At 43.5% G+C, this 26,561-nt stretch overlaps 2 protein-coding genes across 6 annotated transcripts in view; one reads left to right on the forward strand and one right to left on the reverse strand.

The window, feature by feature from the left end:
- Positions 1-26,561, forward strand: part of LOC121292469 (pleckstrin homology domain-containing family G member 3) — a 198,184-nt gene that overhangs the window by 111,312 nt on the left and 60,311 nt on the right. For 4 of the 5 annotated variants that reach the window (XM_041214442.1, XM_041214441.1, XM_041214444.1 and 1 more), the window contains one exon: positions 9,370-9,827. In XM_041214442.1, the coding sequence (XP_041070376.1) occupies positions 9,370-9,827 (458 nt within the window). Of the gene's footprint in view, positions 1-387; positions 450-9,369; positions 9,828-26,561 lie in introns of those variants that run through there. The other variant, XM_041214445.1, reaches the window with a different exon arrangement.
- srp14 (signal recognition particle 14) overlaps positions 18,038-26,561 on the reverse strand; it is an 84,423-nt gene continuing 75,899 nt past the window's right edge. The window contains exon 5 of the mRNA XM_041214446.1: positions 18,038-18,175. Coding sequence (XP_041070380.1) covers positions 18,056-18,175 — 120 coding nt within the window. The 3' untranslated portion in view covers positions 18,038-18,055. The remainder of the gene's footprint in view (positions 18,176-26,561) is intronic.

Below are 26,561 nucleotides of genomic sequence, written 5' to 3' on the forward strand. Positions count from 1 at the left end.
GTAAAAGACCCCCTGGCACTATTTTGAAGAAGGAAGGGAGTCTTGACTTGCCCGATACAAATCAACCAGCATCATGAAAAGCCAGATTACCTGGCTATTAGGTTGTTGTTTGTGGGATCATGCAGTGGCAAATCAGTAGCTAAATAACTATGTTTCAACAAACCTAATTGACTGTATAACATTTTGACATGGTTGTGAAAGGCATTGTACAAAAACAACGCATTCTCTCTAAAGCTATAACATTTTACATTTCCTGGTTTGCAATCAGATTTTGTGGCATCTCTGAGCATGTGCCACAGCCCCACCAGCCTTTGTTTGTTGAGACTGGGTGATCTAGACGGTTAGAACAGGCTCCAGCTTGTTCTCAAAGGAGCCTTTGGTTGAATTTCACTTCAGATGCCCAGCGGTCCTCTGTACGCTTTGCTTGTGTTGCTACTCGACGCAGAGAGGTGAGCATTTCTGACAGCTAGGTGGTTAAATATTTATGGCACTTGTGGAGCTGACCAGGTGAACCAAGGTTCAAGCCCTCTCCCCCTACGTATGAGTCAGCTAACCTGAGCTTGGAGCGGTAGCTGAGTTTTTGTAGTGTGCCTCCTCGCCCCTGAGTTAGGGAGAGGAAATCAACCGTGGTTCCTGCTCACTTGTAATTTGTAGATATTGGCCATGGATGGTATTGGGCTGGACCACGAAGTTTCACTGAGTCAAAAAGCTGCTGGCACAGTCTGAGTTCACGCATGGATGTTACCAGTCTGCTGCCAGTATCCCGGTTTGTGCTAGGTCCCGTTCAGCCAGTGTCCCAGTGCTCGCTGACCTACATTGACATTGTCTGCCAAACCCTCCATTTTCAAATTCGCACCCTTGCTTAAAAATCCCTCCATGGCCCTACCACTCCCTAACTCTGTAATTTCCTCCAGCCCCACCGACCCTGTGAGATATCTGTGCTTCTCCAACTCTGGTCTTCTGCATGTCCCTGATTTTCATCACTCCGTCATTTGTAGCCATGCCTTCAGATGTTTGGGCCCTAAGCTCTGGAATTCCCTCCCCAAACCTCTTTGCTTGCCTCTCCTCCTTTTAAAATGTGATGTAATACTACCTCACAGATCAACTTTTTGATCACATCCTGATATCTCATGTGGCTCGGTGCCAAATTTTGTATGGTAGCATTTGGATGCAGTGTCTTGAGACATTTTACTACATTAAAGATGTAAGTCATTATTTTTATCCACATGCTCAACCAAGCATGGCAAATGTTCTTCCCTGTCCCTCCTTATGTGCATTCATGCAATCCTTGAGTCTAAGTCTCTTCCCTATTTAATGCCCCCACCTTACATATATTGGTGGGCTCCTTCCCACAGCCATACACAGCCCACCCTGACTGTGATAGTTATCTTGCTGCTGATCCCTCGGTACAGGTTAGCCTCAGATTGCCAAACCTCCAGAAATAACTTGGAGGCTTCAGGAATGAAAAATTGACCTCCTGATACAGGGAGTGACAAGGTGTTGGCAGGCTTAAAAGTGGGCAAATCTCCAGGTCCGGATGATTTGCGTCCCAGACTGCTGAGGGAGGCAAGGGAGGAGATCGCAGGGGCTCTGACCCAAATTTTTAATTCCTTTCTGGCCACGGGGAGTAGGTGCCAGAGGACTGGAGAACAGTTAATGTGGTTCTGCTATCTAAGAAGGGTTGTAGAGATAAGCCAGGGAACTACAGACCAGTGAGTTTCATGTCAGTGGTAGGGAAACTATTGAAGAAAGTTCTGAAGGAGAGTATCTATCTCCACTTGGAGAGGCAAGGTTTGATCAGGGATAGTCAGCATGGCTTTGTCAGAGGGAGATCATGCCTAAAAAATTTGATTGAATTTTTTGAGGAGGTGACCAGGTGTGTGGATGAGGGTAGTGCAGTTGATGTATTTTATATGGATTTCAGCAAAGCCTTTGACAAGGTCCCACATGGGAGACTTTTAAAGAAGGCAAAGGCATATGGGATACAGGGTAATTTGAAAAGGTGGATTCAAAATTGGCTTAGTTGTAGGAGGCAGAGGAAGATGACAGAAGGGTGCTTTAGTGACTGGAAGCCAGTGTCCAGTGGCATACCACAGGGATCTGTGCTCGGTCCCCTATTATTTGTCATTTATATAAACGACATAGATGACTACATAGGGGGTAGGATTAGTAAGTTTGCGGATGACACAAAGATTGGCCGGGTGGTTAACAGTGAGGTTGAGTGTCTTGGGCTACAGGAAGATATAGACGGGATGGTCAAATGGGCAGATAAGTGGCAGATGGAATTTAACCCTGAAAAGTGTGAGGTGATACACTTTGGAAGGAGTAATTTGACAAGGAAGTATTCAATGAACAGCATGGCACTAGGAAGTTCTGAGGAACAAAGGGACCTTGGTGTGTGTGTCCATAGATCTCTGAAGGCGGAGGGGCAGGTTAGTGGGGTGGTGAAAAAGGCATATGGGACACTTGCCTTTATCAATCAAGGCATAGATTACAAAAGTAGGGAGGTCATGTTGGATTTGTATAGGATCTTGGTGAGGCCACAGCTGGAGTACTGTGTGCAGTTCTGGTCACCATATTATAGGAAGAATGTGATTGCACTGGAGGGGGTGCAGACGAGATTCACCAGGATGTTGCCTGGGATGAAACATTTAAGTTATGAAGAGAGGTTGGATAGACTTGGGTTGTTTTCATTAGAGCAGAGAAGACTGAGGGGCGACCTGATCGAGATGTACAAGATTATGAGGGGCATGGACAGGGTGGATAGGGAGCAGCTGTTCCTCTTAGTTGAAGGGTCAGTCACAAGGGGGCATAAGTTCAAGGTTAGGAGCAGGATGTTTAGGGGGGCTGTGAGGAAAAACTTTTTTACCCAGAGGGTGTTGACGGTCTGGAATGCACTGCCTGGGAGGGTGGTGGAGGCGGGTTGCCTCACATCCTTTAAAAAGTACCTGGATGAGCAGTTGGCACGCCGTAACATTCAAGGCTATGGGTCAAGTGCTGGTAAATGGGATTAGGTAAGCAGGTCAGGTGTTTGTCACGTGTCAGTGCAGAGTCGATGGGCCAAAGGGCCTCTTCTGCACTGAGATTCTGTGATTCTGGGCACAACTGGGAATAAATCCCAGGAGAAAAATCACTGAGGAAACTAAAAGTTTGTACTTTTAAAAAAAAATGTCCTCTTTATAGGAACATTACAAGAGTTGCTTGATTAAGTTATTTGAGATGTACAGTAGTTAAACATAAGTGGTAATGTGATTAAACCTTCAGCATCTTAGCTGAGTTGGCAGTCCTAGGCCTTTTACTTGGCTGAGTTTAGCAAAAAGTGGTATTTCTGTAAACACTATCTTTTAAAGTGGAGTTCCTGAGTCCATTTTGGGATACAGTACCTGAGTAACTTAAGACATAACATTAGATAATTGTAGCAGGCTTAGGAAGAACAGGTGACTTTGGTCCAATGGTTTCCAAAGCTGGTATTTTCCTCACCTCAAGTATGAGTCTGTTTAAGACTAATTGGTAGAGATTAATCACCACAATTAGTCAATAAGTCCTTTATTGGTGCATCAAGTACACCCCAGACATTGAACTAGAGGGACCTTGGACATCCCTTATCTAACAGTTCTAACTTGCTAATAATTCCTAAATTCTGTGCCTTATTTAAACAGCACACTCTCCAATTGACAGCTATATAGAGTAGGTTCACGGCACAAGTCTTTTGAATGAGGTGATAAACTGAGGCCCCATCTGCCCACTTTGATGGAAGTGATATTTGAAGAGCAGCAGGGCAACTCTCCCTCATGACCTGGCCAATATTTATCCTTTAGCCAACATGATGACAAACAGATTTATCTGGCCATTAATCACATTGATGTTTGTGGGATCTTGCTGCGTGCAAATTGGCTGGCGCGTTTCCTCCATTACAATAGTGACTACACTTCCCAAGTACTTCATTGGCTGTAAAGTGTTTTGGTTTATACAGAGGCAGCGCTGTATAAATGCAAGTTGTTTCTTCCTCCTTTATAACTGTCTGTGTACTGGCAGGAAGGTTGATAAACAGACACAAATAAACCTGTGGGTGATCACTGGCAAAAGAGCTGGGTTTGGGAAGGGGGAGCAGGGCTGGGGGTTGGGGGAGATTAGAATTTTTGTACAGCGAGTTGTTAGGATCTGTAATAACTTCAAGGAAGCAGATTAAATGGTAACTTTGCAAAATTAAATTGGCCGTATACTTGAAAAGGAAAGATTTGTAGTTGATGGTGAAATGAGTAGGGTGCAGGAGTAATTCTCGAGCTCTTTCAATGAACCAAGACCAGCTGGATGGGCTGAACGGCCTTTGTATGATTCTACGTGTGAACAGAGCCTTTACTTCAGGAGAACTAATTTCCACAAGCTTCACGCTTGGAGAGTTTTGTGTTTGCAAAAGTTTGTTTTGAACATCTTGGGTGAACGTACTGTGTTGTCAAAAGCCTTATTCCGCCTGTTCCACCTAAATACTGTTTGTAAAGGAAAGGAAGAACTTGAATTTATAAGTGTAAGAAAAATGGCAGGTAATTGAGTAGCATGGTCCCACAAACAGCAATTACTGGGTAACCTATACTTACCTAGCCCAGCCCCTGACGTCTCCTGCATTCCTCGGTTCTGTCGAAGGGTCATGAGGACTCGAAACGTCAACTCTTTTCTTCTCCGCCGATGCTGCCAGACCTGCTGAGTTTTTCCAGGTAATTCTGTTTTTGTTCCTCAGCAGTACCCTCCTTTCCCAGTGATGCTGCTGAGGCTTCAGGGCCTCCAGCCCTGCGATTGGACCCGCAGCATCAGGAGCCTGCCTGTCAGGCCCAGAAGTTTTTTTTTAATATATTCATTTGTGGCATGTGGGCGTCACTGGCTAGGTAGGCATATATTGCCTATCCCCAATGTCCTTCGGAAGGTGGTAGTGAGTTGCTGCCTTGAACCGCTGCCAATTAGGAGGCCTCATGTAAAATTCCTGACCAAGTCCCACTGCCGACAAGTCCAGTCTTCGTTTCTGCTTTTTACTCTGAAGTTGGGGTCTCAACGCCCCTCATAAAATCCAGGCCTCTTGGTTTTCCTTGGGATTCCTCTACTCTTGGGTAGTTCCAGAATATTCCTTTCATAACCTGTTTGAGCTGACAGATCATTCACCCCATATAGATTGTCCATTCAATTTGATCTGTACCTCCATTCCATTTACCCGCTTCACTCCAAAATCCCTTGATACCTTTACTCAACAGAAGTCTACCTGTTTTGAAAGTTCTTATTGACCCTCAGCACCCATAGCTTTGTGAGGGCGAGAATTCCAGATTTTCACTACCCTTTGTGTAGGAAAAGTGCTTCCAGGTTTCACTTCTAAATAAGCTAGCTCTAATTTTAAGATTGCACTGCCTGGTTCTGATTTCCACATTATCTGCTTATCCTCCCTCCCTAACAGCACTGTGGATGTACCCATACCACATGGACTACAGCGGTTCAGGAAGGCAACTCTTCACTACCACCTCAAGGGTAATTAGAGATGGGCAATAAATGCTGGCCTAGCCACTGATGCCCACATCCCATAAATTAATTTTTAAAAATCCGGTTATTTTGATCAGATCACCTCTCAACTATCTAAACTTAAGGGAATGCAAACCGAGTTTCTGTAACTGGTTGATATAATTCAACCCCTAAGCCTGTCGTTCTGATCCATTTGTGCTGTAGGGCCTACAAAGTCAATATATCCTTCCTGAGGTGCAGTGCCAAAGACTGATCACAGTGCTCCAGCTGAGGTGTGACCAAGGCTTTGTAAAACTGAAACATCACTTCCACACGTATTATTCCAGCCCTTTGTGATTTAAGACCAGAATTCCATTAGCCACCTTGATTACTTTCTATCTATGCACTAGCTTTTAGTGACTTATGTACAAGGCAGTCTAAATTCCCTTGCTGCTCGAGCTCCTCACCTCTCTCGCCATTAAGAAAGTATCCCTGTTTCCCTTTCTCAGATCAAAGGGGATGATCTCACATTATGTTTTGAGCTCTGTGTTATGGTTGTGCTCTGTGTCAGTTATATCAAAGCTATTTTGCTTGCCAGTCAAATCAGAATATCACATGAAATAGGAGGTGAAGCAGGCCATTCGGCCCTTTGAGTCTGCTCTGCCATTCAATATGATAATGGCTGATTTTTGGTTTCAATTCCACTTTTCCCGCCACTCCCCCTACCCCTTGATTCCCTGACAGGTGGAAAATCTGTTCATCTTAGCCTTAGACTTATTCAATGATGAAGCATCCGCAATCTTCTAGGGTAGAGAAATCCAAAGATTCACAACTCTCTGGGTGAAGAAACTTCCCCTGATTTCAGTCCTAAATGATCGGGTCCTTATCCTGAGACTATGGCCCCATGTTCTAGATTCCCCAGTCTGGGGAAACTACCTCTCAGTGTCAACCTTGTCAAGCCCTTTCAGAGTCAGATGCGCATTCTGTTCTCTCCCTTTGGAAGTGAAAGTGCCCGTGCCAGGTCTCCCCGAGCCTTCCTGTTATAATTGTTGATGGGAATGTCAGGAAGCGTTTCTTCACACAAAGAGTAGTGGAAATCTGGAACACTACCCCCCAAAAAGCTGTTAAGGCTGGGGGTCGATTTAAACTTTGAAAACCGCAATTTCTCTGAGACAAGGCTAGGGCTATACAGCCAAGGGAGGTAGCTAGAGTATACCAAGGATGATCTAACTGAACAGTTTGGGGGGCTAAATGGTCTCATGAGCAACCCCACTACTAGAAATTATTGATGGTGCATTGAAAAAAGAAAGATTTGTATTTTATGGTGCTTTACATGACCACTGGATGTCTAAAAGTGCTTTACAGCCAATGAAATACTTTTGAAATGAGTCACAAATGTAGGAAATATAGCAGCTAATTTTGTGCACAACAAAGTCCTGCGATGTGCTAATGACAAGATAATCTGTTTTTGTTGTGATGTGGATTGTGGGTTAAAAATTGACCAAAACACTGGGAGTAACTCCTTTGCTCTTCTTTGAAATTGTGTCAAGAGATCTTTCACATCCAGCTGAGAAGGCCCCTTTTATTTTTGCCCCTCTTTCCAAACCCCGTGGAGCTCTGATCTGAAACATAAGAGCTGGATGAAGATTATTATTAGTATGGCTCAGTGTACAGCTTCTTGAGAAGTGAGCTTTGCTGTCCTCTGCATTTCCACTCCCCCGCTCCCCCACACACAGTAATCCTCCTAACTGGAACAACAGAAAGTGTGTTAAGGCGATCACTGCAAAGACTTTAATGAAGGATGTGTCTCTCTAAGTCAGAGACTAGGTGATCGATGCCCTTCACTCCAGCTGATTAATGGCAGTCAACCTGGTTTAGAAAGGCCTTCTGTTTCTATAGGTTCGTTATTCTCTCTGTTCAACTTGCACCGTGTTATCTCCCGTCTGCTCAGTGGGTAGCACACTTGCCTCTGAGTCAAGAGTCCCATTCCAGCGATTGAGTCCACAATCCAAACTGGCACCCCCAGTGCAGTATCAGGGGAGTGCTGCACTGTCAAAGGTGCCATTTTTGGATTATACATTAAACCAAGGCCCTGTCTTCCCTCTTGGGTGGATGTAAAAAATCCACGGCACAATTTGAAGAAGAGCAGGAGAATTCTCCCTGGTGTCCTGACCAAAATTCAATCCTCAGACACCACTAAAATCACAGGCTACAGGGTCATTATCATATTGCAGTTTCTGGGAGTTTGCTGTTTTCGACACTGCAATAGTTGGCTATACCGCAAAAAGTTGCCTGTGAAGTACTTTGGAATAAAAGGAAGATGTACCTTTATATAGTGCTTTTCACAACCACAGGATGCTCCAAAGTACTTTACAGCCAACGGAGTACTTTTGAAGTGTAGTCATAGTTGCAATTGTCAGGAAATAGAGTGAGTTTAAATAAATTATATTGGTTTTGGTAGATGTTGGGAATGGGTTTTAGCTTTAAAGTCTAAGTTTGATTTGTATTTCTGTATCTGTGTGTTAAAAATAGGTCAAGTTGAGTTTTAGTTTCACTTTAAAAGGTGCATGCATTTCTAATGAGAGTTTTATGACTGTTGCAGCTACGTTAAACAAACAAGAGTAGAGAAGTTGGGTTTCCACAGACATACACACAAGAAACTAGAAACAGCAGTTTGATTTGGAAGCTATTTGAATTCAGTTGGTTTTGAAAGTAGCTGCCAGGAGAGACTGGAGCAAGCCCCAGGCTAAAGAAAGGACCCCAAAATCCAGGAGAGTGGAACAGGAGAAAGTTCCAAGCAGATCTTCTAGTCAAAGGAAGGACAGGAGCCTAGAAAAGGTCCTATTAAGTGAAGTTGAGTGAGGGGCAGAAAGAAAGGCTCCAAGCTTCAGATTTAAAGAGAAAAGCTGCAGAAAGTGAGAACAGCTTGCAAGAGGCCAGAAGTTTCAAAGAGACAATGGAAAGTCTGTAACTCTTTGCCATGGGCATGTGAAGTAGTGGTGTACTGTTAACAGCTGAGTTGGTGGGAGAGAGTGCGTGGAAGAAAGCTTTAATGCATGTGGTGACCCAGAGGGGAGGAACGTCAGAAGGAACGTTTGAAACCCTTGAGGTTGTCTCTTGTGGAAGGTGTTTGAGAGAAAGTGTTGGTTTGGGAGGAGATTCCAAGGTGAGTTCTTGGAAAGTGGTGATTGGAAACCTTTGTGTGAAAGACAGAGTGCAGTGAGGCCAGTTGGCTCATGGTGTGACAAGTGTCTGGGAGGAGTTGAGGAGAGATCCATAGCATCTGCTTGGGATGACACCTGTCACTTGGTTTCAGAGTGTGGTGTGCCTGACCACAGGGTGCCAATTGGTTTACATGGGCTGTACTAACTGTGGACATTAGAGTATAAGATAGCTTTTGTTACTTGTGTTATCCTTACAAATCTGTATATGTATACATCTTGTGTAATAAATGTTTTACACTTTTGTTAGAAGTTCATCAGCTGACTCCTGTGCCTCTGTTGAGTAGTTACCCTCCATGTATCTAAACAACAAATAAAAGTTAGGATCTGTCAAGCTGGGTTCCACCCTGGGATCAGGCTTGCCCGGTGATAACCTCAGCTGGGAATCAAAGCACAATGCAGGAATGTTCTAATGTCTTGAGATTTGCTAAGGTCATAAGTTTGAGTTTACCTGCCACTAGATGGGGATAATAATGCTAGAGTTAAGGCCTGTTTATGCACTCCCAGAGCATCCAGGGAGTTTATTAGTAAAATATCTGCATGACCTCTAGCATAAACAATTGGCTGAATGTCTTCCTGATGTGCTGTGAGGATTCTGTGATATTATAACAGGTCTGAATGTTTGAGGTGAGGAATTATAAAATGTTCTTTTGTCTATTTCCCCTCCCAGAATCTCCCAGGACTTCTTCTGCTTCTTCCCTGAGCAGCCATGACAGGATGTCCACGGTCACCGCCTCCACCAGCTCTACGTCAGTCAACACGGACTGCTCGGACAACGAACGCCCGGTGAGTGCCGGCTCCTCTGGCTCCTTGCAGGATTTCCGCGGTCCCTTTGGGACCCCGCCCCCTGGCAACCAGCCCCTGGAGGCCAGGACCCAAATGGAGGAGTGCGTCCGAGTGGAGCAGGCTCCACCTCTGCACGCGTTGAAGGCCGACCGTGCCTGCAACAACAACAACAACACGCCGGACCGGATGAGCATGGATGTCAACTTCCTCCAAGTCCCTTTGTCTCCCATAGCAACCCGGGCCATGGCTCCCAACCCCAAGCTGTCGTACGTGGACAGGGTCGTCATGGAAATAATTGAGACCGAGCGGATGTATGTGCAGGATCTGCGGAGCATCATTGAGGTGGGTGTCTAGCGTTCTTGCACCACTTCCATGGACGGGACAGGACCCACAGACCTAAATGTCATTGAGGTTGGAATTTTATTAAGAGAAATCAGGATACGGAGATGAAGTTGGCATTGTCCCCTACTTGAAAGGAAACATTTTCGGGGCTATTAGGAAGGAGTGGGGGTGTGGGGGGGTGGGGGGCGTGGGGTGTGTGGGAGTACGAGTGAGACTAATAGGATAGTTCTTTAAATGAACTGACACAGACAATGGGCTGAATGGCCGCTTCAGTGTTGTAAGATTCTAATGCACTTTGCCGCACCACCTGAAGTTAGAAGGATCCATTTAAGAAATCCATTGAAATTGGTCAGGGTTCACTTCAATTAGGGCAATGTGAAATCTCCTTTCAACTGGCATGGCCTGACTTGCAAAGCATAAGTTATTTGTCGTGGCTCAGTGATCACACTCTTATCTCAGAGTCAGAATTTCTTGGGTTTAAGCACTCTCTGTCCCCTTAGGTGGATGTAAAATATTCCACGACAGTATCCCAAAAAGAGCAGGGAAGTTGTCCTGGTCAATATTTACCCCCTTGTCAAGAATACAAGAAATAGGAGCAGGAGTAGACCACACGGCCCATCAAACCTGCTCTGCCATTCAATATGATCATGGCTGATCTTGGGTTTCAAACTCCCCATATCCCTTAATTCCTCGAGAGATCAAAAATCTGTCCATCCACCTAAAAGTTTTTAACGATGGATCACACAACCCTCCTGGCTAGAGAATTCCAAAGATTCACAACCCTTTGGGTGAAGTAATTTCTTCTAATCTCAGTGCTAATTGGTCGGCCCCTTATCCTGAGACTGTGCCCTCATGTTTTAGATTCCCCAACCAGCAAAAACAATCTCTCAGCATCCACCCCATCAAGCCCCTTCAGAATCCTGCATGTCTCAATGAGATCACCTCTCATTCTTCTAAACTCCAAAGAATGTAGACCCAATTTATTCATCATAGAATAACCCTCTCATCTCAGGGACCAACTTAGTGAACCTTCGCTGTACTGCCTCCAGGGCAAGTGCATACACCCTTGTATATGGAGACCAAAACTGCATACGGTATTGCAGATGTGGTCTCAGCAAAGCCCTGTATAATTGTAGCAAGACTTCTTTATTCTTGTGCTCCAATTCCCTTACAACAAAGGCCAACATGACATTTGCCTTTATATTTGCTAGCTGTACCTGCATGCTTAACTTTTTGTGTTTCCTTATACGAGTACACCCCAGTCTCTTTGAGCATCAACATTTACAAGTTTCACACCTTTCAAAAAATATTCTGCTTTTCTATTCTTATAACCAAAGTGAATAACTTCACATTTTTGCATGCTCCATCTGCCATCTTGTTGCCCACCCACTTAAGTTGTCTTTATCTCTTTGCAGCCTCTCTGTGTTCTCCCCACAGCTTACCTTTTCACCTAGCTTTGTATCATCAACAAATCTAGATACATTACTCTGTCTGTTCACTTAAGTCATTAAGTCATTAAGTCATTGGATATAATTGAGTCCCCAGCTCTGTTCGATCGTTGCAGCACTCCACTAGTCACAGTCTGCCAACTTGAGAATGTCCCATTTATGCACATTCACTCTTTCTGTCTGTTAACCAATACTGTCCATGCTAATGTGTTACCTCCAACTCCATGAGCTCTTGTCTTGCTTATTAACCTTTTATGTTGCACCTTATCAAATGCATTTTGGAAACCCAGGAATACTACATCTACTGGTTACCCTTTATCTACCCTACTAGTTACATGCTTAAAAAAACTCTAATAAATTTGTCAAACAGGATTTCCTTTGTGTCAAACCATGTTGACTTGTTCTAATCCTACTTTTCTAAGTGCACTGCTATGATTTATTTAATAATAGTTTCTGGTATTTTCCCAATGGCTCATTAGGAAAACTGGCCTGTAGTTCCCTGTTTTCTCGTTCTCTCCTTTCTTGAAAAAGGTTATTACATTTGCCAACTTCCAATCAGATGGACTGTTACTGAATCTAAGAAATTTTGAAAAATCATAGCTAGCGCATCCACTACCTTTGCAGCTATCTTTTTTAGGACAGTAGGGTGTAGACCATCAGGTCCTGGGGATTTGTCAGATTTTAGTCCCTTGAGTTTCTTCAACACTTCCCTTGCTCATATTAATTACCTTAATTTCCACACTCTCTTTGGATCCTAGGTTACTTTCTATTTCTGGTATGAAACTTGTGTCTTTATTGTGAAGACAGGCACAAAATATTTGTTCAATGCCCCTACCATTTTCTCCTTCCCCATGATAATTTATCCCGTTGCTACTTCCAAGGGAGCACCATTTACTTTAGCTACTCTCTTCCTTTTTAAATATTTATATATATAAAAAATGATAATCTGTTTTTATATTTCTGGTTAGTTTGCTCTCATTCTATTTTTCCCTATTTGTCAACTTTTAGGTGAACCTCTGCTTGTTTCTAAAATACTTCCAAACCTCAGACTTGTTGTTCTTTGCAACATTCTACACCTCTGCTTTTAATTTAATACTATCCTTAACTTCCTGAGAGCCACAGATGATCTTTCTCACTGAGTTTTTGTTTTTCAACAATGTGCTTCTGAAAACTTTGAATTGTTTATTTAAAGGTTTCCCACTGTTTATTTACTGCTATACCTTTTAGTCTATTTACCCAAACAATCTTAGCCAGTCCTCACCTCATACCTATGTATTTCACTTTGTTCAAGTTTAAGATTCTTGTTTGTGGTTGGAGTAAGTCATTTTCAAACTTAACACGGAATTCAATGTTATTATGATCACTATTTCCCCGTGGATCTTTTACTATGACATTATTAGTTAACCCTGCCTCATTACACAGTATTAGGTCTAAGATAGCTTTATCCCCAGTCGGTTCCACAACGTATTGCTCCAGAAAATTCTCATGAGAACTTTCTACAAACTAATCTTCTAGATCACCTTTGCCAATTTGATCCTCCCAGTCTATATGAAGGTTAAAGTGCCCCCACAATAATTATATGAACTTTGTACAAGCTCCTATAATTATTTTGGTTAATCCTCTGTACAACATATAACTACAGTTAGGGGTACCTTAAACTCCTCCCACCTGCATTTTCTGACTCTTGCTATTCCTAATCTCCACCCATATTGATTCCACTTCATGATCTTCTGACTGCCTTCTGCTTGGCTTGACTGCAGTCCCAGCAGTGACCATTGCTCCTGGCAGCTCTCAGAGGTGGGATTTGCTGTTGGTGGGGGATGGAAATTCAGCCACAAGCCAATTAAAGGCACTGTAATGGCTGCGGGGTGAGCCGGCCAAGTGGAGGTGGTCTCTCCCTCAACTTTTACATGAGGAGGTAAAATTTTATGCCCCAGCTTAAAAATCGGCCCTTTGGCTGGGTGTCCATGTCCCCACTTCCCTACCAGCTGAGGTCATATTGTTGACACAACACTGGGATTGACCTGGGACAACAGTGATTTATTTGGGCTCAGTACCAGAGTGGGAAGTGATGATGCCATATGAACCGTGACATCTGTACATTTCCCAGTGTTCCTAGTTATGGCCTGCTTCATGCTAGAACGTAGGAAATGGGAGCAGGATTAAGCCATTCAGCCCCTCAAGCCTTCTCCATCATTCAGTTAGATCTTCTACTTCAATGCCATTTTCCTGCACTATCCCCATATCCCTTGAGAAGCCTATCGATCTCTGTCTTGAAGGTACTCAATGATTGAGCCTCCACAGCCCTTTGGGGTAGAGAATTCTAAAGAATTACCACCTCCTGAAGAAATTCCTCCTAATCTTGGTCCTAAATGGCCTGCCCCTTATTCTGAGACTCTGTCCCCTGGTTATAGAACGCCCCAGCCAGTGGAAACATCCTTCCTGCACTTACCCTGTTGAGCCCTGTAAGAATTTTATATGTTTCTATGATATCGCCTCTAATTCTTCTTAACACTAAAGAATACAGGCCCAGTCTCCTTAATCTCTCCTCATAGGCCAATCTTACCATCCCAGGAATCAATGTGGTGAACCTTTGTTGAACTTCCTGTATGACAAGTATATTCTTCCTTGGGTAAAGAGACCAAATCTGGACACGTACTCCAGGTGAGGTTTCACCAAGGCTCTATACAATTGCAGCCAGACATCTTTACTCCTGTACTCAAATCTTCTTGCAATAGAGGCCAACATACCACTTGCCTTTTAAATTGCTTGCTGCACATGCATGCTAGCTTTGTGACTCATGAACAAGAATGCCCAGGTTCCTTTGGACATCAACATTTCCCTATCTCTCACCATTTAGAAAATATTCTGCATTTCAGTTTTTCCTATCAAAGTTGATAACTTCACATTTTTTCACATTATATTCCATCTACCATGTTCTTGTCCACTCATTAACCTTTGAAACCTCTTTGCATCCTCCTCACAGCTCTCACTCCCACCTAGTTTTGTGTCATCAGCAAACCTGGAAGTATTACATTTGGTCCCCACATCCAAATCATTGATATAGATTGTGAATAGCTGGGGCCCAAGCACTGATCCTTGCACTAGTCACCACCTGCCAACCTGAGAATGACCTGTTTATTCCTACTCTTTTTTTCTGACGATTAACCAATTCTCAATCCATACCAGTATATTGCCCCTGTCCCATGTGCTCTAATTTTGCTTGCTAACCTCTTGTGTGGGACCTTATCAAAAGCCTTCTGAAAATCCAAATACTCCACAACCACTGATTTCCCCTTATCTATTTTGCTAGTTACCTCCTCAGAAAACTCCAATAGGTCTGTCAAACATGATTTCCCTTTCATAAATCCATATTGACTCTGCCCAACCCCACCATTATTTTCTAGGTGTCTATAGTTATCACAACCTTAATAATGGATTCTAGCATTTTCCCTATTACTGGCTAACAGGGCAAGTTCCCTTTCCCTCTCCTTCCTTTCTTAAATAGTGGGGTTACATTTGTAACCTTCCAATCTGCAGGAACCATTCCAGAACCTATAGAATTTTGGAAGGTGACCACCAATACATCCACTGTCTCTACAGTAACCTTTTTCAGTACTCTAGAATGTAGATGACCAATCCAGGAGATTTATTAACTTTCTGTCCCATTAATTTCTCCAGTACTACTTTTTTACTAATGCTAATTTCTTTCCGTTCCTCATTCTTTATGATTCTGCATGATTTCTGGGAGGTTTTTTTTTGTATCTTTCTCTGTGAAGTTGGACGCACAGTATTTGTTTAGTTTCCCTTATTCCCCTTTATGAATTCTCCTATCTCTTCCTGTAGTGGGCCTATGTTTGCCTTTGCCAATCTTTTCTTCTTTACATATCAAAGAAGCTTTTACAGTCCATGTTTATGATTCTTGCTAGTTCACTCTCATATTCTATTTTCCCTTCCTTTATCAGTTTTTTGGTCTCCCTTTGCTGAATTTACTCAATAGAGAGAATCATTTGAGTGGGAAAGTTTTGAAGCAATCCTCTTTGCCGTTCACCCAACATTAGAGTGGTTGGTGTCTGCTTCATCCAGTGGAATTATCCAATGCATTGGAAAATGAGCCCTCTCAAACACAAGACCGTGATCTCATTCTTCTTCTGCTGATGTTTGGCATGAGCCCCTTTAGGGCAAGTTGATGTTAAATGGTCACCAGGGTTAGCTCATTCTGAGGTTATTTACAGTCCTGGCTGGAGATCAGAACCCAGATTTGTTTTTGGAAAGGTTAATTAGGAGCTTGTGGATATTGTGGCTCCTGTACTTTCTGCTCCTGGAGCATTTTCTATGTGCACTGTCTGCATTAGATGACATGTGACACTGTGCTGTGGCAGCCAGAAAGCACAGACATAAATAAAGCTTCTGCCGTATTAGAAGTGGGTCTGAATGGGCCAACATTCAATAGGAAAAGTACAAACTTAAGCCAAAACACGTCTTGTGTAACACAAATAAGCCACTGCCTTAAATTATACTCATTACTCCATCCCCATTGACTGATCTATAACCAGCAGTATTTCACATCCTTAATTAGCGTGACTTATAGTTTTCTATTCAGATGCAACAAGTTCTAACAGTATTATTGGGAAATTTTCCCACTTCAACTGGAAGTAGTTCTTCAGTTGTCACATAATAGGAAAATGATGGTAAAAGGAGGAGTAGCGCTGATTAGGGACAAAAAAAGGAATTTACACATGGAGGCAGATGGCTTGGCTGAGGTGTTAAATGAATACTTTGCATCTGTCTTTACCAAGGAAGCAGCTCCTACCCAGGCCATGGTGACAGAGGAGGAAACTTTGTCACTAGAAGGATTCAAAATTGATAAGGAGGTGGTATTGGATAAACAGTCAGTACTTAAAGTTGACAAGGCACTGGGACAGAATAACATGCATCCAAGGATATTGAAGGAAATGAGAGTGGAAATCGCAGGGGCACTGGCCATAATATTTCTTTCATCCCTAGGCTCAGGGGAGGTGTCAGAGGACTGGAGATTTGCAAACATTATGCCTTTGTTCAAAAAAGGTTGTAAGAATAAGCCCAGCAATTACAGACCAGTCAGTTTAACTGGGAAAATCTCGAAATGATTAATTGAGATGGAATTAATAATCGCGTGGAAAAATGTGGGTTGATTAGGAGGAGCCACATGGATTTCTTAAGAGAAAATCATGTTCAACTAGCTTGCTGGAGTTTTTTGATAAGGTAACAGAGAGTTGATGAGAGTAATGCTGTTGATGTGGTGTACGTGGACTTCAAAAAGGCATTCAATACAGTGCCGCACAACAGACTTGTGAGAAAAGTTTTAGCTTGTGGAATAAAAGGAATAATAGCAAAGTGGATACAAAATTGGCTGAGTAATAGGAAACAGTGAGTAATGGTTAATGGATATTTTTCAGGCTGGAGGAAGGTATGCAATGGAGTTCCAGGGGTCAGTATTAGGACCCTTGCTTTTCCTGATATATATTAATAATCTTGGTGTGCAGGGGTCAATTTCAAAGTTTACAGCTGATACCAAACTTGGAAGCATTGTAAACTGAGAGGAAGACTGTATTATTTCAGAAGGACATAGACAGGTTGATGGAATGGGCAGAGAGGTGGCAGATGAAGTTCAATGTAAAGAAGTATGAAGTGATGCATTTTGATAGGAAGAATGTGGAGAGACAATATAAAATAAGCGGTGCAACTCTAAATAGTGTGCAGGAACAAAGGGACCTGGGTATATATGTGCATAAGTCATGAAAGATGGCAGGATGGGTATAGAGAGCAATTAATAAAGCATCTAATATCCTAGGCTTTATTAATAGGGGCATAGCATACAAGAGCAAGGAGGTTATGCTGAACTAGTATAGGACACTAGTTAGACCTCAGCTGGATTATTGTGTACAGTTCAGGGCGCCACATTATAGGAAGGATGTGAACACATTGGAGAGAGTGCAGAAGAGATTTACAAAAATGGTTCCAGGGATGAGAAACTTCAGTTGTCCAGGTAGATTGGAGAAGTTGGGACTGTTCTCCTTGGAGAGGAGAAGGCTAAGAGGAGATTTGATAGAGGTGTTCAAAATTGTGAGAGGGCTGGTTAGAGTAGACAGGGAGAAACTGTTCCCGCTTGTAAAAGGATCAAGAAGGAGAGGGCACAGATTTAAAGTGATTTGCAAAAGAAGCAAATGTGATGCGAGAAAAAATCTTTTTCTCTCAGTGAGTAGTTCGGGTCTGGAATGCACTGCCTGGAAGTGTGGTGGAGGCAGGTTCAATCGAAACATTCAAGAGGGCATTGGATGATTACTTAAATGGAAACAATGTGTAAATGTATTAGGAAAAGGTAGGAGAATGACATTGAGTCATAATGCTCATTCAGAGAGCCAGTACAAACATGTTGGGCTGAATGACCTCCTCCTACACCATAACGATTCTGTAGTGCAAGATCCCACATGCCCACCTTCACACTTGGTGAAATCTTAGGGAGAGTGAGGCGGCCTATTGTAGGCTGTATACCCAATAACAGGAGTATCAATAAACTCCTACCCACATGAACTCAGCACGGGATACCAATGGATTAAACCTTTTTCCATTCACTCTCATCACTCCGAATCCCCAAGTTCCCACCCTTCCCCGAATAGACCAAACCCTTTCCCATTCATTCCCAAGTTTGGAGGGACAAAACGTATAATTGTCCAACTGGGTGTTTCTCACTGTTCAACTGCAAATGATGCAAACATTTCATAGACTTAGAATTAAACTTTATTCCAACTCCACAGTGCCAGTTCTTATGCCAGTTTTGTGTGTGAGGGCTCTTGGAACAAGCCAAGTAGGAGAAGATGTGACTATATCATCATTCTGTGACTGCCTCAATCCTTGGAACTGTAAAGAAAGAGAAAATTTGCATTTATATAGCGCCTTTCATGCCCTCAGAATGTCCCCTGGCTCTTTACAGCCAATGACGTATATTTGAAGTGTAATCACTGTTGAAGTGTTGGAAACCTTGCAGCAGCCATTTTATACATGGCACTGTGCATGCAGAGTTGTATGCTGATGACAGGCCTGGGTTAATGGTCGTCATCTTTATAGGAGGCGATGTGCAGCAGGGCACATGCACAATCATCACTGGCAGCAGGGGGAGAGAATGTTGTGAATTTCTATCCTGGACTGACGGTGACAGATTTTGGAACTCCTTTTGCAGGGAGGTTGTGTCATGAAGCTATTAATGTATGTAATATTATTGGAAAATATTTTTCTTTTAAAATAGATGCTTAGTCTGTGGGTGTGTGGATTAAAGCCAGCTAGTCTAGGTGCTTTGATGTGTACTAGTTTTGATATGTAAGAGAGATAGTGTGCATTTGCATTTTTTTGAATAGAGCATTCAAGAAGTGGGGTGAAAACTGATACCTATCTAGCAGTTACCAAGCAATATGTTAATATTATTAATAAAATTGGTACTATGAAAGGGGTTTTATTGTTAGAAGAGGCTGGTGATACAATGAGAATTTACATTCAATGGGCAGGAGTTTTCGGGTGTGCAGGGCAGAGGAAATGTAAGATCAAAGCCTATAAGCCTACCACTTTGTCTGCAAGGAACCAAAGTGGAAGGAATCTCATTTTGAATTTGTAAGGTGAAAATGCTTTGCCTGGTGTTTGGTTAAGTCTATGGGTTGCTGTTGCTTTAATGGAGATTAGTTTGCGAATTTGTTAAAAGTTATGATAGCAGTAATTTGAAGCCATGTGTATATATATTTTAACCTGTGTAAATTAATAAAATGTTTAATTTAGTTTAATGTAAAACCTTGAGAACTGGTGGTCTGATTCCTGAATTTAGAGTCACATCTCAAAGATAACACTTTAAACAACTGTCATAACCTATAATTTTAAGTTTCCCTCTGGAATTTTTGAATAACTCAACTTTACCAATTGCATTGGTCATAACAGGTTAGAAGTGAAGGATTTGCAGATGGGAAACTAAAATCTGGTGAGAAACACTCACCAACATGACTGATGTAAAATATCCCACGCAGAAAGGATTTTAGTTTCCTGTCTGCAAATCCTTCCCTCGCCCTTCTGCCACTCAGGGTTCTGGGTTCCAGGCTCCAACAGTGACCTCATTGGATTTCTGTGCATGCATGGAGCAGTGCATGTACGTAAATGGGTATCATCTTGCACAGCATATTGCATTGGCAGGAGACAGTGTTTATATATTGCAAGGTTCCACAAACAGCAATAGGTAATGACCTGATAACCTATTTGTAATGTTGGTTGAGGGACACATATTGGGCAGGATCCCAAGGGGAACTCCCTGGCTTTTCTTTTCAAGTCATGCTGTGGAATCTTTTAGGCCCATCTGATGGGACAGACTGGGCCTCAGCTAAACACTTCACCTGAAAGATGGCACCTCGGGTGGAGCAGCATTCACTCAATGCTGCACTGGAGTACCAGATGAGATTATGGGCTCAAGTCTCTGGAGCTGGGACTTGAACCCACATCTCTTGAGTCAGACAAGAGCTCTACCATGGCTAACAGCTAATTTGGGAACCAGTAGGCAACATAGGCTTGCTTCCTGCTCAAGTCTGAGCCAGACTTTTGACTCCTGGATCATTTCTAAAATACGTACTAGTCCGTTTGAAAGCACAAATCCATTTTTCCCTTCTTACTTTAGCATGGGAGAGCTGGATTCTGTTAGTTTAATGAAGGTTTTCAGAATGATTTCTGCGCTACCACTTCAGACGGAGTTGAGGAGAATTTTTTTCTCACAAATGTGTTAATCTGTGGAATTCTCTTCCCCAGATGGCAGTGGAGGAGGGTCATTGAATATTTTTAAGGCTGAGTTAGATAGATTCTTGAATAACAAGGGAGTCAAAGGTTATAGTGGGTAGACAGGGAAATAGAGTTGAAGCAACAATCAGATCAGCCATGATCTTATTAAATAATGGAGGAGGCTCAAGGGGCCAAATGGCCTACTCTTGCTTTTAATTCATATGTTCGTAAACTCTTAAACTGCTCTTTGACATCAAGGGCAGTATTTGGCCTCTGATTCTTTAAATATTGTGCAAATGCTTGAAGCAGTGGCTTTTATTGTGTTCTGTTAAGGTCATTAGTTTGCATCTGAGAGACAGCCTAGCAGTTTAGATTGGGACTGCCCTTTGGACCTTGTTTAAACAAAGACTTCATTATATTGAGTACGATACAGTACCTAGAGCAGGAATGCACCTTGGGGAGGGTGTGGAGGAGATTTACCAGAATTATACGAAGGATGAGGGACTTTGGTTGTGTCGAGAGAATAGAGAAGCTGGGTTAGTTCTCCTTAAAGCAGAGTAGGTTAAGTGGAGATTTAAAGGAGGCATTTGAAATTATGAGGGGCTTTGATGGAGTGAAAAGGGAGAAACTGTTTCCACTGACAATCGGCAACCAGAGGACAAAGATTTAAGATTATTCTCAAAAGAACCAGAGGGAAGATGAGAATTTGTTTTATATAAGCAGTGAGTTGTTGTGATCTAGAATGTATATGGGTTGGTGGAAGCAGATTCAATAATAACTTTCACAATGGAATTGGACAAATGCTTGGAGAACAAAACTTTAAAAGACTACAGGCAAAGAGCAGGGAGAGTGGGACAACGTAGGTGACCCTTTTCAAGAGTTGGCACCAATGCAATAGGTCTAAAGAACGAATGCCCGCAAATTACTCTGTACTCCTCGGCAGGGCTCTTTGCTACCAACCTCTCCTCCCTGTTGCGTTCTGCTTTGAATTTCCTCTTTCTCCCCAGAAGCCCACAAATTGACACACAAAACTAGCAAAGGTTGGCCAGTAGTTTCAAGCTGCTGAAATTTTAGCCTCTGAGAATATAACCTGATGGCCCAAAAACATCCCTCAATGAGGTGGGTCCCTACAAGGGACATCATATCAGTGCAGACATCGTCAACCATATGTTCTCCTTCCGTGCCCTACATTTTCTGTGTTTCTATAAAATGGTGCACCGAATCCATATTATACCGTCCGTGGTGTTGACAATCATTCATCAGCTCTGAAACACTTAGTAAACCTTTGCAGAAGCCTGTTAAAGAAATGAAATATTTGGCGTATTTATATAGTGGCTCTGGACATTCCCTAAACACTTCACAGTCCATGAAGTGAAGTTACTGTTGCAATCTTAAATGCAGCAGGTTGTTTGTGCAAAGCAAGTTCCCACAAAGAGAATTGTGATGATGTCTAGATAATACATTCTTTTTGGCATGGTTGGAAGGATAAATATTAGTCAGCACACCAAAACTCCCCGTGCTTTTCCTCAAAATAATGCCTCGAAATCATTCACATCCATCCTATAGGGCAGACAGGGCCTTGGTTTAATGCCTTAACTGTCGGTTTAACTGTTGGAGGTGGTGACAGAGTGCAGCACTCCCTCAGTACTTCGCTGGGAGCTTCACCTTCGATTATGTGCTTAAGTCTCTAGAGTAGGACATGAACCCATAACCAAGAGTACCCACTGAGCCATGTCCGGCTGACTTGAGTGCCTATTGGGAGCCGATGAGTGAAACAAAAAGTTGGAGCGTTGAGAGCTATAGGGACAAGAGCAACAAATTTTACTTCTATTAACCGCAAACCTTAATCCTTGTTACGTTGTGGTGACCTCCAGGGATTCACAAAGACATGAACACAATAGGATTGATTAAAGAGGGGAAAATTGCCGGCGCCTATTGAGCCCATTGGCGAGCAGCAGTCATTGCGGCTACAGGATGGAGCTGTCTGTGGTCGGACTGTATTCTGAGCTGTCAGACTACTCTAGACATCCGTGTTTAAACATTAACACAATTATTGAGCTGCTGCTCCCAAGAGACACAAATCAACTGCAAAGCCTGAGGCCTAGGAACCCCCTCAAACAACAGAGCCTTTCCTGTACCTCAGGTCTTCAAATGAAATGTTGCCCAATCTTTGGTTTGCTGCAGATTATTTCCCTCTTCCTCAGCTTAGTTTGTGGTTATGTTTCTTCCCATGATGGATACATATCTGAGTGGTTCAATTTGGGCAAGCCTGCAATTGCAGGCCTAAACTGGGCCTCAATTTGACAAAATCTGCACTAGGCCTGCCCTCTCAACCCAAATTAAAGCGGAGGGAAGGTATTGGTTGGTGCATCAGGCTAGGTTAAGGTTGCCGACTGTCCTGGAGTTATCGGGAATTTAACGTTGGTCTGCACGCTGCTTCTTATAACTCTGGAGAAAAATTATAGGTGCCTTCTTAAAAAAAAACTTGATTTCTTTCTCCTATTTACTTTGAACACTTTTGTTTAGAAGTTATATCACTGCCCCGTTCTCAAGGGCAATTGGAGATTGGCAACAAATGCCACACTCTTATCTCACGAATGAATTAAGAGAAACATATAAATATTGGGGGTGGGAGGTAAGACCATTTGACAGTCAAAAATCATCTAACTGGCTAAGGAAAAGTCTCTTTGTTTAATTGGCCGAGGGAAGGCAGTACCACATGGGGATGAACATGTCGGACAAACAATGGTTAAAAACAACGGAAGGACGTGGTGGTTGGAGGCGAGAGGGTTATGAGGTAAAACCTTCAGGAATGCGTCCAGTGTTGTCAAACGTGGGTCATCTCTGGGAAATGGGCCTAGGCTGAATGGGTGAAAGTCGTCTTTCTTTGCTGCAGGGGTCTTGTATAAATTATACTTGAGCATTCAGTGCAGTTCCTGATGATTGCGGGCCGATGACATTGAAATGTAAGTATGCCCGTCGAGGCAATGTATGCCTATGATCCCGAGGACGGTGGGGTCAAATTTGTCTTTCTGCTCTTGCTGCTAATGGGGTGGGAGTGACCTTGAATTAGGATCGGAGGACATACTGCCCCCATTAACACGCGGTGATGTAGCCATGTGATTTTAAAAGAGGCCTTATGTCTGGTCTTTGCAGCACTCACCTGTTTCAGATCATAGGCAGCTTTTAATATGGGAATGAAGATCCTGCGACATATAGGACCCTGTGCTATGCTCACTCCCACAAGTTCCCTGGGCGATGGAGATGCAGTGGTCCATCAGTGGTAAGGGTTCCTCCCCCCCACCAAGCTGTGACACAATTTCCCCACCCCACCTGTCTCCCCCCTTTTGCAACTTAACTTGCTAGCAGCAATCCTGGCCTGATTTATAGGCTTCAGTCAGGCGAGCTGCATCAGAAAACCTGTTTTGCGGCCTGCAGCTTGCCTGTTGCTTTCAAACAAAGCCGGCAGCACCAAATCATGGAAACATCATTGCTGCCAGAATGGCTGCAGGTGCTTCCTTCATGTGTATTATGTGACACCTTTGTGTTCATTTAACGTTATGCAGGTGCTACCCGCTTGTTCTCAAGTGAGCTACTTTCTAGTAATTTTTCTCCAAAGGTGGTGACGGGAAGAAAAGTAAAGCATTTGCACATGAACCTTGCAACTTTGGAGGTTCCACCTCTTCAATTGGGAATCTCAGCTCAGCAAAGCCCCAGGAATGGTGGAGTAAAATGGGGTTGCTCCGCGACTATGCCAGAGGAACATAGAGCCATAATGGCACAGGAGGAGCCACTTGACCCATTGGGCAGGGCTGGTGGGACCGGCAATTCCTGCCCAAAGCCATGGACTTTTGGCTGCCCTCCAACTTTCCAGGTCCCACCCACGGCGGTGCCCTGTAGCCCTGCAACTTCATTTCCCAAGTGCCCATCCAAGTTACTTTTGAAACCTGCTATCGACTGTTTGGTCTGTGCTTGAGGCTGACATTGCTTGACCGCAGGAGAAAATGCTCTTTCCCCAGGAGTCGTCATCCCTTGCCTTGGATGAGCAGGAGGTATCATCTATGGCTCAGTGTGTCACGCGCTCCCACCTGTGATTCTCCCAAAAGTCATGAGTTCAATTCCCACTTGGGAGACTTAAGCACATCATTTAGTCCGACCCACTTGGGGCAGTACTGAGGGAGTGCTGCACTGTTGGGGACACTATCTTTCAGATAAACTGAGGCTTATCTCCCTGTTTGATTAAAAACCCTATGGCACAATTGGAAGAAGAATAGAGAAGTTATCTCCGGTGTCCTGGATAATATTTACCCTTCAGCCAACTTCGTTAAAATTGGATTATCTGCTCATTATCACATTGCTGTTTTATGGGAGCTTGCTGTCTACAAATTGACAGCCAAATTTCCTTCATTACAACTATGACTACACTTCAAATGTACTTTGTTGGCTGCAAAGGGCTTTGGGACCTCCTGAGATGAGGAAACGTCCTATTCCAATGCAGCCTTTTCCTTTCCCGAATACGCCATTCTTATCCTGCTGTGCCAGTGGGTGCTGGCTTGGGTGGTGGGCACTGGCTGGACTGGTTTTATCACCAAAAGGTACACCCAGGAGCACAACTTTTGGGCAATCAGTTAGATGTGTGGCATGAGCCCAGTGAATCCTCTATCCGGATCCCTTTGAGGGAAAAGGGCCAGGGAAACCCTGGCGAGACTAGAGTCTGCAATCATTCTCTTTATGGCAGGGAATGATAAGGAGAGATTTACGAGAAGTGTTCAAACCTATGAGCAGTAACGATAGATTAGATAATGAGAAACTATTCCCACTTGCTGGAGTGTCACATTGAGACATTACAATTTTAGATCATTGGAAAAAAGAGGGCGAGTGAGATGAGAATTTTTTTTTTACATAGCGAGTTGTTCTGATCTGAATGCACTGCCTGAAATGTTGGGAGAAGTGGATTCAGTAGTGACTTTTGAAAGGGAATTGGATAAATATTTGAAAAGGAGAAATTTGCAGGACTGTGTGGAAAGAACAGGAGAGTGTAACCAATTGAACAGCTCTTTCAAAGAACCAGCACAAGCATAAAAGGCTGAATAGGCTCCTTTTATGATGGAAGATGTCATGAACTTGCCAGGTAATAAGTCGGGGGTGGGGGGTGTGTGTAAGAGGACTACTACAAAAACACCTGAAAAAACCAGCCATAGACAGGAAGTAGGAGCGTCAGCATTTGTGCACACACCCATGATAGCCACAGGAATCTGCTCTTTACTCTTGATGCAGGATACCAGAGAGAAAGAGAGCAACCCTCCCATTGGCACCAGATCGAGGCCAGAGTAGATTTGGGCATTTTGCCGACAAAACCTCAAGTTCACAGCGACCATTCCATTGGGCAGCTGGCCAAGTCTGACAGGAACTCAAAGGCACCTTAATAACACAGCAATTTGGCAATAAGGTAAAATTTCAGAGGCTCACTGAGAGCTGGTCTGCTCACCATGCATTACTTCAGTTTGACTGGGAGTTAAAGACACACAATCAAACACACACACTCACTCAGACACATGGGATAACTATGACCTGTGTGGACTCACTCAGACATGCGCATTCATCTGGCACACACACATGCTCACACTGACATGTGCATGCTCACGCTGACACGTTCACTCAGATGCGCTCGCTTAGATGCGCATGCTTACTCTGACACGTGGACACGTGCTCACACTGAGCCCATCACAGAATAAGTTGCGTGTGTCTGAGTGAGCGTGCCAGTCTGAGTAAGCGCACATGTCAGTGAGCGTGCATGTTAGAACAAATGTTCATGTTGGTGAGAGCACTCTCTCTGACATGCGTGCCCTCTCGCCGACATGCGTGTGCACTCTGACACATGTCCACCCTGGCACGTGCACACACACTCAGATGCTCTCTCACTGTCTTGGTGAGTCTCTCTCTCTCTCTCTGTCTGTGATGAGGTGCAATGAAGCTGGACTCAAAAATAAGTCCAGGACCTTGCAGAAGTTAGGCTGGTAGGCTCCGGCGAGTGGGTTATGGGTACTGAGGCCTCTGATGATATTTTGCCTAAATAGGTGGGCTTACCCCAGCTTGCTAAAGGGCTGCCAGATGTGGCTTGCCACACGATGTGGACGCCCTCCCAGTAGCGGTGGGAGTGGGCTCTCAAGTGGCCATTCATTGGTTACTTAAGGGTCCTATTTGATTCAAGGGTAAATGGGTCTCCCCCACCTTAAAATCAGGGTTGGGTAGGCTATGTGCTTGGCATCAATGCCAAAGTACCCAGTTTTATCCTCCTGCCTGCCAACCTGCCCTGGGAATAGTCATAACATTCCAGTCTCTGTGCATCGCTCTCTCTCTGTCTCTCTCTCCAACACAAGAAGAAGGAGCAGGAGTAGACCACATGGTCCATTGAGCCTGCTCCGTCTTTCAACATGGTCATGACTGATCTTCAGCTTCAACTCCATTTTCCTGCCCACTCCACATATTCCTTAATTCCCTG

Source organism: Carcharodon carcharias, chromosome 20, assembly GCF_017639515.1.
Source record: "Carcharodon carcharias isolate sCarCar2 chromosome 20, sCarCar2.pri, whole genome shotgun sequence".
Lineage (NCBI taxonomy): Eukaryota > Metazoa > Chordata > Chondrichthyes > Lamniformes > Lamnidae > Carcharodon > Carcharodon carcharias.